This window comes from Petaurus breviceps, unplaced genomic scaffold (assembly GCF_028583685.1).
Source record: "Petaurus breviceps papuanus isolate PSGF00001 unplaced genomic scaffold, PetGlider_PUasm1.0 90919, whole genome shotgun sequence".
NCBI lineage: Eukaryota > Metazoa > Chordata > Mammalia > Diprotodontia > Petauridae > Petaurus > Petaurus breviceps.
This window is the reverse complement of record NW_027187378.1, coordinates 44,371,994-44,387,564: the sequence shown is the minus strand read 5'-3', so window position 1 is coordinate 44,387,564 and position 15,571 is coordinate 44,371,994. Positions and strand designations below refer to the sequence as shown.

The following is a 15,571-nucleotide window of genomic DNA, read 5'->3' as shown; positions in this document are numbered from 1 at the left end:
CTCTCTCCCTCTCTCCCTCTCTCCCTCTCTCCTCTCTTTCCTCTCTCTCACATGTACCCACATATATTCACACACACAATAATAGGAACCTAATAAATGTTGAATTGAATTCATTTGGATTGAAAAATTTTCTACTATAACAACTTAAGAATTTGTGAGGCCTCTCAGAAAGAGCACAAAATTTTCTCTTCCTTAAGTTTTAAAATGCAAATATATACCATATTTTAAGTGAAACATTTATGCTCACCAATTTTAAGTAAAATATTCACTAATTTGAGTGTGCTTATTAAGCATCTACCCTGAATAGGGCAGCTGTGTGATACAGTGGCTAGAGTTTCAGTTTTGGAGTCAGGAAGACAAATTCAAATCTGACCTCCGATACTTACTAGCTTGGTGACCCTGAACAAGTCACTTAAACATGTTTGCCTTAGTTTCCTCATCTGCAAAATGAGCTGGAGAAAGAAATGGAAAAGCACTCCAGTATCTTTGCAAAGAAAACTCCAAACGGGGTTTTGAAGAGTTGGGCTTGACTGAACAGCAAACAGGAGAAAGCATTATGCTAGGTTATGTGACAAGATCTCTGCCTGCAGAAGCTTTATGGGTTTAGGAGGGTATGGAAGGTGTGTAAACAGACACCCATCACTGTTTCAGGGCACTGTTTGAGCTGTTTTGATTTCAGAAAGCAGTAAAACTGAGGTATCCTTTGTAACATCTCCATGTTTTGTTGATTCTAGTAAAATTGCACAGGGAGATTTTTGAATTGGAAAAGCCAATGATTGTTAAAAGTGACTTATCCATCCTGATGAGTTTCAGTTTCATCTAAAAAAGGTTTTCCATGGCTCTAATATCCGTGCGCTGGAGAATGTCTGGCCACTTGTGATGGGAAAACAAAACAGGATTAGAGTGATACCTAGCCTATGATAGCTGTTTAATAAATGCCATTTGAGTAAGTGGCCAAACAAAGTTGTTCTTTTCTAACATCTCAATTCTGGTTCTGCCAAGAACTCTTTCTGGGCTTATGATCATTTGATGTGACTTTTTGGGGTAGGAGTATTTTTTTTTCTTTACCTCACTATCTTCCAAATATGAAAGATCTTCTTTTATACCAAAGTAGCAATCTACAATTCTTTTTTTCTTTGCTTTTTCATTTTTATTTTGTTTTATTTTATTTTTATTTTTATCAAGTTTTAATCTTGAGTTGTGGGTAATGTTGCTAGGCCTCAGGTCCTCTTTATTGTTATTTTCTAAATTCTGTCAGAGGAGTTCAACCTCAGGGACAGCCTTCTTCCCCTAAATCACAGTTACCTCCTGGAATTTTAATCCATCTTAATTTAGGATTTAAAGTTGAGAGAAACATTTAGGATCATTCAGTACAACAATCTCATTTTATAAATGAGAAAACTGAGGTCCCTACAGGTAAAAAAAGAAAAGAAAAAAGACTTTGCCAAGGTTTCACCATTGATAAATAATTGAGCTGGAATTCGGAATGAGGTGTTAGCCCTTTGAGAGGAGGATCTTATGGAAAGATATATAAGGATATATCCTAATACCATTCTTAGAACAATTTGTGAATAGTTGGTGGGTGTTCTTTTTTCCTTTTTTTTTTATCATGAGACCAGAAAGATTTATTTAGGCACCATTTAATATTTACCAGTGCTTACACTGACCCCTCCAATTGCTTTCTGCATCATTAACTTATAAGAATATTATTCTCCCCACAAACACAGGAAAAAGCTTACAGGCAAGAGAATGTTTATTAAATTTCTAATTGGCCTACTGGCTTATTTGTTTTTATTCTAACCTTATTTCATTCAGCCAAGTGCCCCTTCCTCTCCCTACATTAAGGCTGTATGCTACTAGTAATTCAACATTGTTCATAAAACATTCTGCCTATATTCCTGGAAAGGTCATTGACAAACAATTCAAATTTATAGAACAATTCATGTTTCATGGTGGAAATCCACCACTATAGTATAATTTGATAATGATGCTAGGGGAATAGGGAGCCACAAATTCTTCCAGCCTGCTTCAGATTTGCTCAGGGCTCTGAAGAAACCCTTTGCCTCTCTGTTTCCCAATGTCTTCATCTATCAGAGTGTGATGGTAATACCACTTGACACCTCTTTCCCTCATGGGGTTTTGAGAACAAGTAAAGTGCTTGGGCAGCCTGTGACATAGTATCTAAATAGAGATACCCACATGCCTGCCTGTGTAAATTCTAAGGAGGCCTTTGTAGAAAGTACAGTGTTCTACGTACCGAAACATTCAGATGCAACCTAAGATCTCATGCATTTAGGAGCTGGGCTCCCCATCTGAGTGCACCTTGCTGCAGTTTTGTGGGAAACTCTAGGGTGTCACTTACACACCTTCTGTACCCACCTAACCACAATGACTGATGGCCCCGGAAAAGGAACCCACTGTCTGGCATGAAATCTAATTGGCTTTGATGGTCTGCCTTTGCAGATTTGTTTATAAACTGGAAAATCTACAAATTGCAGACCATCTGCACATAACACTGTGCTAATGAATGCCTGCATCCTGCAAATCCATAAGCTCATTAAGTCAAAGTAACTAGTCTTTCCACAAGCTTCTAACTGGGATTATCCATCGGGAAGCAAAGGAACAGAAGGAGGAAGAAGATTTGTTTGATTCTGGGGGGTGAAATGTCCCCCACAAACTTTAGGACAGTTAAACCCCATTATCAAAAAGATGACCTGCTGGCAAGGGGTCACTTAGATTACTTGATATATACATCTGCTGTCCTCGGTGCTCAATGCATTGATCCTATAATGCTAATTTGCACTGCCTTAGTTAAGTGGATAATTAGAGCTTTCCAGTTTGGAAGCCTCCTACAGAGTAATTTCTGGATGAAGCATGAATATTACAACATTATACCTCTTCCTTACCATAAGCTTCTGCAAAGCAAGTTCACTGGCTCACCCCAGCCATTGCTATCTGAAAGAAAATCTTGATGGTAGGGCAACCACTTATAACTTGTCCTTTTCCTCAAACTTAACAACATAAATAATTTTCTTTTTTCCCTCTTATGCTACTTCGAGTTTGGGGTAACAGCCAACTCTAAGATTTGATTTAAAAAAACCACACACACATTAAAGGCTTTAAGCACTGTTTATATGTATGATGATGCCCATCCTTGATCATCAAATTAGTGTTTGTGCCCCCAGAAAGATTGATTTTCTCTCCTTTGTTTATTTGGACTGTTTTCTTTAAGGCATATCAGCTTATAAAAAGGTATTTAAACATTTAGCTTTGGGGACAAATGAACAAACACAAGCACAATCTGTTGTTTTTCTAGGTTCAAGAAACTCCAAACAGATGTACTAATGAAGTTCAATGAATGAGTCATTTTAGTGAAGAGCAAAAGCCATTAGGTTAGAACACAAATATCTCCTAAATTTCCTAATGGTTGATGGAAGTAGGTCACAAAATATAAAAACATATAACTTAATACTCATCTGACATAATCAGGAAATAAGATATTACACACAAGTACATTTATTGGTCAGCTAAAGGCATTTCATTTTTAGTATATAAACTTCATTTTTACTATTGATCCATCTTTTTAAAAGAAATATATTATTATATATACACATATACACTTAATATATTATTTTATATTACATATATACTAAAACATACTATTTTCTTAAGATATAGTGAACATAATTGTAACTTTTATTTATTTTTAAAATTAACATGCATTTTCTCTGCCTCTTACCTCATACTCCTGCCCCAAAGTAGAGAAACACAAAAACAAAAAAACCTTCTAAAAAATATACATCGCCAAGCAAACCACTTTCTTACATTTACCAAGTCCAATAATATGTGTTCTTCATTCCACATCTTGAGTCTATCACCTCTCTTTCTAAAGATTGGTGGCATACTTAAACATCAGTCCTCTAAATCATAGTTGGTTATTGCATTGAACACAATGCTTCACATCCTTCAAAATTGTTTGTGCTGAACATAATTTAAACCTGCTATTGATGACACAGAGTAGGTCATAGGAATAAAGAGTATTTTAATGAGCATTCAATGAACATTTATATTTTATAACCAGATAATGTTTTTTGGCATTCTCCCACCCCAGGAAGGCAGGGTGAGAGGTAGAATAGGAAATATGGGTCAACTGGGAATCTTTCATTGTTCCTGTGGGGATCTCTCAAGGCCTAATATAACAGGAAATGGGGTCCATCAAGAAAAGGTCAGCAATGAAGCATTCTGAGTTTGTGAAGAATCACAGGCAGAAAGGAAGAGAGCTGATGAGATCAAAGACACTTTAGTCATTTAGAAAAGGAGGGAAGAAAAAAGACATGTTACTATCTTGTGGTAATGCACTCAACAGCAAAAAGTGGGAAGGATCCAAGAAAGGAGGAAAAATCGATAGTCCAAGATCAAAATGAAGGTCAGTAAAAACTGCTGTTATCTACAGGTCCAGGGAAAGGCCCGAACTTGAGCTCCGGATTTTCAGTTTATCACATTCAGTAAATGAGGTAACCAGGGCCATTGGGGAAAGTACCTAATTCTTCCAGCTTGATTTTCCCAATGAGGCTCAGCTGTGGAACACTGCCCCCGCACCTCCCTTCCCCCCTCCTGCTTTCCCTACCAATTAACTTAATCTGTCTCCTTTAGGAGAGAGTTAGATTGACATTGACGTAGTAAATGGCCTTATATTGTTGAGCCTTTATGTCAATCAAAAAGCATTTATTAAGTGCTTGTACTAAAGCCCCAGGCACTGTGTTGAGTGCCAGGATACAAATAAAAGCAGAAAGGAAGAGATTACCCTGTCCTCAAGTAACTTAAATGGAGGAACAGAGAAGGAGATGGTATCCACAGGTGCCTGATGGAGAAATAAATTCCAGATAATCAGGAGTGAGCCTGGAGAAGAATAGAGACATGGACTAGCCAATAACTTCCCTTAAAATGGAGACTCTGGAAGGAACCAACCAATCAGAGGAAGGTGTTGCAATACTGAAACAAACTCTAGCATATGAAAACCAGGATCATTATAATCCTTTGGTCAAATTTTAACCATGTCTTTTTTCTCTCTTCCCTCTTTTGCTAGATGTAATTTGCTAGAAAAGAAGTGTGGGGTGCTACTTCTAATTTTGTGACTAATTTTATATATAAAATATCATGGTATGGACCAAAAGCTAGCTCTGCCTGTCTTATGAATGTATGAACTTTGTGACCACTGTTTGTTACCCAACCTTAATGGTCCATTTAAAAAGTTATGACCTCTTGAATCTATCCAATCATTCCAGGTGGTATCACTGCAGAATCTATCCATCCCCTAGGGTAGGGGAGGGGAGATGGAAAGAAAATATTAAATTACCTGGCAACTCCTTTATATCCCTTATTTTATTTTTCTTTTGGATTATGCTCATTTGTGTACTTCTCTCTTACTCCTTCAACTTATTTATATATTTATTAAGGGGAGAATCTATGTCTAATTTAATCTTTGTATTCCCAGAAACATACAGTGAAATATTTTACTCACAATAGTTCTTTACTGAATGTTTACTGAGTTGAACAGATCAATTAGGAAGGAATGAAATGAAGTGCCTTGCTACATTTGGATCTGAGATGAGGTGACATAAGTGTATATTGGACCCAATTAACATGATTGCATTGAGAAAGGAGTCAGAATATCCTGGAGGTTGATAGGTAATAGCCACAAATATAAAATTTTCTGATGAAGAAATAATTGCCCTTTCAAAAATCACCTCTTTTACCCATACACATTATTCCATCCCATCATCTCATTGCTTTCTTTGTATGCCTAGCCTCTAGCACATTGGTTGGCACAGTGTCTAATAACCACATGTTAACTGCTTAATTTCCAACAGATGGCTCCCATTATAATTCTTCCTTTCTCTCAAATTTTCAACCTCTTCTTATTCATTGCTGCCCACACTCAAGTTTCCCTCAATCTCAATTCTCAAAAATAAACCCTACCAAAATGTCCATTAGATCCTACCTCTCGTCTTCTAAGGGTTTTCTAAAGTCTGCAATTTGTCTTTTGATCTCATCACTCAAGTAAAACTGTTCTCTCCAAGTTATCTTAACTGTCAGATCTAACTACATTTTCTCATTCTTCCTCCTTCTTGACTTCTCTGTATCATTTGACAGTAAGGGCAGTCATCATTCCTCTTGGATATTCTTTCCTCTCAGAGTTTTTCTGCCACTTCTCTCTCTAGGTTGTTCTCTGATCATTCCTTCTCATCCGTATCACACCTACTAACTGTGAATGTTTCCCAAAACTTTGCCATGGTTTCTCTTTTCTCTCTAGACTCTATCACTTGGTGACTTCATCGGCTCTCAGGAGGTAAATTTTCAACTCTATGCCTGTGATTACCAGACCTATCCCTCCTTCTGAGCTATAGTTTCCCATAACGAACTGCTCACTGGACATTGTGAACTATATGTATCTTAGGCAAATGAATCTCCATGTCTAAAACAAAATTCATTATCCTTTCTTCTCAATCTCATACTTCCTCCTAACTTCTCTATTACTGCCAAGGTACCACCATCCTTCTAGCTACTTAATCTTATAAACTTACCATCATCCTTGATGTCTCACTGTCCCTCATCCAACCTATCTAATCAGTTGGCCGATCGTATGCAATATATCTCTGTTCGTGATGTCTCTTCTACATGTACCTTTCCTTCACTCATACAGCCATTACCCCAATTTAGACAGTCAACACATCTTTCCTGGCCCCTGCTATAGGTCTCTCCCACTTTACTTAATCCTCCATATAACTACCAAAATGAATGTCACAGGGTTGGTCTTACTGTGTCACACACATACCATCCCCCATCCCTGTCAGCAAACTTTAGTGATTTACCATTATCTCTAGGTTCAAATATAAACTCCTCTGTTTGTCATTCCAAATTTGTCAAGGCCAGGACCTTTCCTATCTTTCTAGGCTTCTTATATATCACTCCCTTCCATGTACTCTACAATCCAGCAATAGTGGTCTGCTTAAAAATCTTCACAATATAATATTTCATTTCTTATCTCTTTGTTCACAGATAGATACCTCCCATCTCTTGAAATTCTCTCCCTCCTCACCTCCAGCTCTTAGAGTCCCATCTTTTCCTTTTTTTTTTCTTTTTTGGAGGGCAGTTGGGGCTAAGTGACTTGCCCATGGTCACACGGCAAATTTTTGTGTTAAGTGTCTGAGGCCGAATTTGAACTCAGGTCCTCCTGACTCCAGGGCCAGTACTCTATTCACTGTGCCACCTAGCCACCCCAATCCCAGCTTTTCTTCAAAACTCAAGTCAAACTTTTTGCAGGAAGTATTTCCTGATCTTATTTGGTGTTAATTCTTTTCCCCTGTCAGGTCACCTTGTATATATACTTTATACCTACCTTTAACTATTGTTCAAATTTAAACTATTTGAAGGCAATGACTAACTTTTATCTTTATATAACTAAAGCTTACAACAGTGGTGGGTAAACAATAGACATTTAATCAATGCTTGTGATATGAATAACCGCTGATTGACAGTTCTATTGCATTTGATGCTTTTGATCTATCTCTCAACATGGGTATTCTCTATTTCCTAACTCTGTACTTTTGTTTGATCCATTCCCAATGCCCAGAATTACTTCTCTCCTTATCTGTACCTATGAGAATCCTATTTAGATTTTAGTCCGGAAGTCACCCTTTACAGGAAGGTTTCACAGCTCCCTCAGCTGTTTTCCTCTCTCTTGAAACTATCTTGTGTTTATTTGGTATCTATTCCATGTATATGTTTATAAATGTACATGCTTTCTCCCTAGTTAAAGTATACTTTGTTTTAAGGCAAGGATGGTTTCTCTTTTGTCTTTGTATCTCCAGCAACATTGCATAAAGTCTAGTCCTTCACCAAATGTTTCTCATTGATAAACTGAACTAAATGTTAGACTTGATCCTTGTCCTAGAAGAAGGGTCCTTGACCTGGGTTTTATAAACCTAAAAATTTAATTGATTTCCTTTGTAATCCTATTTTATTTTGTGCATTTAGTTTAATTTAATGAATCTGAGAAATTCATAGGTTTCACTCAATTGCCATAGGGGTCTATGATGTAAAAAAATAAATAAATAAAGAATCCCTGTCCTAGATAAATTAAAAACCTAATGGGAGAAAAAGTTTACATATAAGCAATCTAACTCAATGCCCACGTGAATCAAAGGACAGTAAAACTATATACAGTAAAGTGTTGAATAGTTTTGTGGTCCAGACTTTAGCAGTTCCTTACCCCTTGCTTTGTTTCCTTCCCCAAACTAGGTGGAGTGGCTAAAGAATGAAGAGCCTATTGATTCCCAACTGGATGAGAATATTGACACCAGGGCTGATCACAACTTAATTATCAGGCAGGCTCGGCTCTCTGACTCTGGGAATTATACTTGCATGGCTGCCAACATTGTGGCCAAGAGAAGAAGCCTGTCAGCTACTGTTATTGTTTATGGTAAGGTGATAACAATAGTCTATAGTAGGTTAGGAGGCATTTGGGAATGGAGGTGGTGGGGAGAACATTTAGGAAAGGGAAGAGATGGCATACATAAGGGAATCATAGCAATTTGACATTAGAAAGGACCTTAAAACTATATAATTCAACCCTAAATTTTATACTCAGGACAAATTTCCTTCAGTTCATCTTTGTGTCTCTTTTTAATCCAGGATTGAACTTCTATAAATGGGGTCAATGGTATTTGCAAACCTTTTTATTTTTCATAATAAAAATAAAAAACAAATTCATTTCTAAGTATTGTGTTTATCATTTAAGTGAAGGGAAATCAGTTTACATTTTCTGTTTCCCTTTCTCACCCTGACTCAACATTAGTCATTAAACCTACTTATATATAAAATCCCACTGAAGAGAGACAAACAAGATTATCTGGGAATGTCAACTTTTATAGACTAGCACCCTATTGCTATTAAGTGAAAGTACCATGCTCCCCTCAGTTGATTGCCAAAAGCAAAATTAAAGATGAATACTTGACCACCTTAAACCCATGACTTGGATTACAAAGACTTCCAGATCCCTTCAGCTATTTCTTCCCCAGTAACATCCCTGGGAAGAAGGTTGGTATTGTTTTCCTTATGTTATAATTGAGGAAGTAGATATAGATGAGCTAAGTGGTTTGGTCTGCAGGTCAGGGGAAAAAGCAGCAAAAAAAGTTTGAAACTCCTGAAATATCCAGCAGCCTGTCCCATGCCACCCAGCATATTGGGTGCCTTGCCCAGAGTAGGCATTTAACAGCTCCCCATTGGTTCAATTTAATTTGATACCTCTCTCCTTCCTTTCTGTCCTCCCTTCTTTCTCTCTCTCAGTGAATGGAGGCTGGTCTTCCTGGACAGAGTGGTCAGCCTGCAATGTTCGCTGTGGTAGAGGATGGCAGAAACGTTCTCGGACCTGCACCAATCCTGCTCCACTCAATGGGGGTGCCTTTTGTGAGGGAATGTCAGTGCAGAAAATCACCTGCACTTCTCTTTGTCCTGGTGAGATATACACATACATATATACAAATTATGTTTCTTCCTCTGACCCATCCACAAAAGCTGATGAGAATGAAATCAATGCCATCCTTCCTCTTCAGTGATGTCTTTATCTTCCCCATCTTTCTTGATAAATAGAATACCTGTCCAAGGTCATTTATATGTGGGTCTCTGTAAAGGTGCAGGGTAGGGGGCTGTTCAAAACTATATGAAGTTTATTGTCATCACAAAATGCATTGACCATCAGCAAAACATTCGATTTGATTTTGATTTTTCATTGGTGATGAATTTACCTTGAGCTGTCCTCACATTGTCTCCTTTGGCTCTTATATATCACCACACCTGCCACAGAATAAATGCCTAACAAGTGCTTATTGTTTGATTGATTGTTTAGGATATATCCTTAGAAGTAAAAACTAGTGGTAGCAATTTATAGTCTCTGACTGGACATGAATCAGGCTTTGTTTTGTTTTTGAGATGGCTACCAAAACCGTCTTCTTATGCCTCATCTGGTGTGGAGGTGAGGCTGATTTTTGTAGACAATATTTTCAAAGTATTAACTCTGGCAATTTCTACCATCCTAGAAAGGCTTTGAATATTAGTCCCACTAACTACTGTCTGTGTTATCCATCACAGATGAGTTCCCAGAGAATGATCATCACTTTGACAACAAGTTAATGTATTTTTTCTAAGCAATAGCAACCCATAAAAGTTATTTAAGAAGCTACAGAAGAGGGGCAGCCAGGTAGCACAGCAAATAAGAGCACCGGCTCCAGTGTTGAGAAGACCTGGAGATCGAATCCCGGGCTCAGACACTTAGCATCCACCCAGAAACACCTGGCCGTGTAACCTTGAGCAAGTTACTTAACCCCGATTGCTTAAAAAAAAAAAAAAAAGCTACAGAAGGGATGAGTATCTGGGGAATAGAAAAAGTCTCCATGATGACAAAATCATAGAACCTTGAATTTTCAAATATTTTAAAATTATTTTTTTTGTAAAATCTGCTGATTCATAGTATTATACAACTTTGGCCCCATTATATCACCTTATTCTAAAAAAAATGATTCAGCATTCTCTAGATCCAGGTTTATTTACATTGAAATCAGCAAAAAAATGATAAATTATAAATATAGTCCATCTATTTTTGAGTCAGCACATGCTTACCATTCTTTCTTGATAAGGAAACTACTCAGTTAACAAAAGTGATTTTTTGAGTACCATTGTTCATCTTTAACTTTAATTCCTTTCCTTCTTGTCCAATTAACAGAGTCAGAGAACTTAATAGTATGAAGGGTTGTCCATGACTATCTATTCCAACCCATACACCAATGGAATTCCCCCTTATTATAAACCTTACAATTGGTCATCCAACCTTGTTTGTTATTGTTGTTATTAGCGTTAATAATAATTACTCATTTGATCTTCACAACAACCCTGTAAAACTATGTAACAACAAATTGTGTATATATAACAACAAATCGATAAAGTTTTTTTTTTCCTATGAAATTCCCCCATTGACACATGAATTGATCCTTAGTCCCTATAATGGTATTATAGATCATTAACTTCAAGGGCACTGAACTAGAATATCTTCTATACATTTTAATGTTATTTTAGCTCTTAGAGACAACCCCTTCCTTATTTCATATTCGTAGTTATATTTTAGAAGACTTGTTTCCTTTAGAGGAAGATTCATTGCCTTAAGGAGTCCCAGAAAGCAGGGTTGCTCTTACTTACGGGGACAAATTAGCATTTTGTAGGTTGGCCTTCAAGGTAGTCTGTTCCTTGGAGCCCTTATAATAGGAAAGGGGTAGGGATAATGACCTATGTACCTTGGTTTGCCTTTTCCCACCTGACCCTGGTAGGATATAACATGTGTATCACTAATGATGATGCAGTTTAGAAAAGCAGGGACATGTAATGCAAAGAAAACTGACCTCAGGGTCAGGAAGACCTGTGTATGAGGCTTGATTCTGTCACATAGTCTCTGTATCACCCTAGGCAAGTCATTGCTCTAGGGAATTCTACAAATTACACAGAAAGTGCCTGTTATTACAGGGAATTTACTAATGAAATAAAAGGTCTAGTGCCTATCCTCCTGCAATTTAGAAAATTAGCAGGTACATAAAGCATTAAGGAAAAGAGCCTAAGAAATTGAAGGTGTGAAAGGGCTCACTTTTAGCTAGAGGATCAGGGAAAACATCGTAGAAAATATGCAACCTGAGGTAGCCATCAAAGGAAAAACACAAGCATTTATGAAATACCTCCTATTCTCTAAACGCTGTGCTAAGGACCTTACAAATTTGATCTCATTTGATCTTCACAGCAACACTGGGAGACTGGTGTTATTGTTGTCCTCATTTTACAGCTGAGGAAACAGAGGCAAACCAAGATTAAGTGATTTATTCAAGGTCACACATCTAGTAAGTGAATGTGGCCACATTTGAACTCAGGTCTTACAGGTCCAATACCCTTTCTACTGTGCCACTTAGCGGCTTCTAGATGGAAGGATGGAAAATGTCAGAAGATGAAATGGGAAGTGGAGGGAAGGGCAGAGGGATCTGATTTTATTCTATGGATAGTGGGTGGTATGTAAAAAGGTTCAAAGGAAGGCAGGATAACTGCAGGGAGTGGTCCCACTTGGCTTGAGCACAAAATCCACAAAGAAGAAAACCACAAAATATGACTGGATAGGTCAGTAGACATAAGGTTATCCAGGGCAGTAGGCAAATGAGGAACCATTGGTGCTTTTTGAGCAAGAAAGCAACATAGAAGTCATAAATTTAGAACCACAAGGAACATTAGAGACTATCTAGTTCCACCTTTTCATTTACGGGTGAGGAAACTGAGGCCCAGAGAAAGTCTTGTCTAAGGTCAAACAAAGAGTGAGAAAGGGAGCTAATTCTGTTGGTATCATATAATGGGCATTAGATTGGAAGGAATCAGCCATTCAATCAACAAGAAAAGTGTCAACTGTATATATTAGGAACCCCTGAGATCACCAAGTCCAATACTTGCATTTTGCTCTTGAGGAAACCAGCCCCAAAAGATAAAATAACTTTCTCATGTTTCCACAGCTGAACTCAAATGATAAATACGCTGTGTGTCAGAGTTGGGATTCAAACCTAGATCTTGTAGCAACTGATCAAGGGATTAGAGCAGACAGATTCCATTATCAACGTATGCAGGCAGGATTGTAAAATTCATCTAACATCAATATGGGCCTATTTGTTGTTGTTGAATCCATTTTTTAGATCAGACTTGGGGTTTTATTTTGTGGAGATTATTTATTCATTCATTCATTTATTTATTTATTCATTCATTCATTCCTTTATTTATTTATTTATTTTTACTTCAGCCTAGAATATTTCATTCACCTCTTGTTTAAGCTATCATACTTAAAGAAATGACTGCCTTCCAGTGGTCTTTTGTCCTTGGGTTATCTGTTTATGAAAAGTATACTTGGACATAAATAGCTAAAGCAAAAAGAAAAAAAAAAGATAGTGGCATCCTTAGCATACCCAAAAGCCCCTACAATTTGTAGGCCCACCTACATTTGGTCATTGTTCTTAGCCTTGAAGAAGTAAGAAAGCTAATCTATTCTTTGATTCTGGAAAGAAACCAAAGAGAGAAGTGAAAGTGATTTCTAAGCTACTATTATTCTTCTTGCTTTCTTGTGACATGACTCACAGGATGTCAACAAGACTTGGGAAGGGAGAGGATGGGAAGAGAGATAGTTAATGTATTTTATGTGTATATATATATATGTATATGTATATATATATGTGTGTGTATGCACATGTATCTTTATATAAGTAGACACGTATGTTTATATAATTGGACATACAGGTATACACAAACATATATGTATATGTACTGTGTTTTACATGCATGTGTATATAAATATATACATATGTTTATGTGTGTGTATTTATTCATTCATTTATTTATTTATCTATTTTGGCTTTCTCTTCTAGTTGATGGAAGTTGGGAGGTATGGAGCGAATGGTCAGTGTGCAGCCCAGAGTGTGAACACCTGAGAATACGGGAGTGTACTGCACCACCACCAAGAAATGGGGGTAAATTCTGTGAAGGCCTGAGCCAAGAATCAGAGAACTGCACAGACGGGCTCTGCATTCAAGGTAATAACACACGCTTTTGTGCATTAAACAAAGGGAAAAATCTTTATTACTTCACTACTTTTAGTAAAACTAAGCAGTTGACCTTGGACCACAGTCCCAAGGACAGAAAAAAAAGGGATTTAAAATATAATGATGATAGTGACAGTGGTGACGAAGATGAAAATATGGGCAGAAAAGTAGAAACTGTATACACACAAGTATATACACAAACATTTATGTGTGTATATGTCTACATATCCACATATATGTGCATATGTATGCATAGAATATACATGTATAGGTATACGCATACATATACATATATCTATCTTTCTCATGGCCCTTTGGCTCCAAAAGGCTAATAAAAGATCCTTCAAGTAATTAGTTTTGGGGTTTGTTGTGGGTTTTTAGTTGAACAGATTTATTTTCTTTTTTATATAAGAATACTTTAGAAAGATCAGATGGTATAATGGATAAAGAACCAGCCTTGGAGTCAGAGACCTAAGTTCAAGTACTGCATCCAACACATTCTAGCTATGTGACCATGGGGCAAATCATATGTCCTCTCCTTGCCCCAGGGAAGCACCCAAACACTATAAATTACCTATGCATGTTGCTCTGCATTGGCACAACATGTCTTCACACTGGGATTTCACTATCCCAATGATATTATAAGTCTAAACCAAACATGATGACAGCTCTGCACCATTTAGTGCTTTAATTTGTCAGTGCTTTTCAAACCTTTTGAAAAGGGTTGGAGCACTTTTCCTTGATAACCAGATGGGATTCCGGAGCTGAACACTAATTTCTTTCTTTTAAGAAAAGGGTGTGTTACAAATGTTCTTTAAAGAAAACATTATAGAAGCAGCCATTATTTCTTCAATTTTATAAACAGAGTCTAATAGCAATGAGAAAAGCTGGTATACCCAGGAAGTTAAGCAGCAGAAGAAAGGCTGGATCAAGACTCCCAGTCCTTGACCCTTCAAGAGACAGAACTACCTCATGCCTCTTGGTGACCATCTGTTTGGTTGAAATAGACTGGGTTGTTTCTACTTAACTTTATGAGGCTCACTGGATAGAGTACTGAGCCAGGAGTAAGGAAGAATTCATGCTCAGAAACTTATCTTGGGCACATCACAACTTCTTTATGCCTCAGTTCCCTTATTTGTTAAGTGAGGATAATAATAACACCTACCACCCAGTGTTGTGAGGGGTCAAATGAGATCATTGTGAAGAACTCAGCACAGTGCTGGGAACATAGTTGGTGCTATATACAGATTAGCTATCAGCAGCAGCAGCAATCATCAGCATCATCATTATTATCTTTGTGTCAGGCAGCGTGATGTGGTAGATAGAGCACTGTATCTGAGCATCATAATAGCCAGAAAAATAATAAGTAACATGGACATGGATTATTGGATTATTTCATTTGACCCTCACAGTCATCCTGTCAATAAATACTACTGTTATCTCTGGTTTGGTGTGAGGATAAAATAAGATCATATCAAACACTTTGCTAACTTTAAAGTGTGAGCAACCTTGAGCTTAATGAGTTAAGTTCTCTGGGTGTTATTATCAATACCAGCTTCACAGATGAGAAACCTGAGGCAAAGTGACTTGTCCAATGTTATTCATCAATTGTCAACAACAGTATTTGAACCCAGATCTTTCTGACTTTTTGTCTAGTATTCACACTAACGAATCTTTTTATTTTCAATTTTTCATTTTTTTCTGCTATTGAATATTAATACTATTACAGTAAAGAGAATTTTTTCCCACAATTCCTTTGTATTGTTGACATTGCCCTCCAAACAAAATCTTTTTGAAACATGTATGTAATTTATATTGTCATAAAGGTGACCCTGCTTTTCACTAACATATCTTCTACAGCATTTGGCACACAATAGGCCATTAAACTTTGGATAATTATAACCACT

General features: G+C 37.1%; 1 protein-coding gene across 1 annotated transcript in view; it reads left to right on the top strand.

The window, feature by feature from the left end:
- The window catches only part of UNC5D (unc-5 netrin receptor D), a 794,598-nt gene that overhangs the window by 628,863 nt on the left and 150,164 nt on the right, over positions 1-15,571 (top strand). The window contains exons 5-7 of the mRNA XM_069075933.1: positions 8,302-8,482; positions 9,349-9,516; positions 13,491-13,655. Coding sequence (XP_068932034.1) covers positions 8,302-8,482; positions 9,349-9,516; positions 13,491-13,655 — 514 coding nt within the window. The remainder of the gene's footprint in view (positions 1-8,301; positions 8,483-9,348; positions 9,517-13,490; positions 13,656-15,571) is intronic.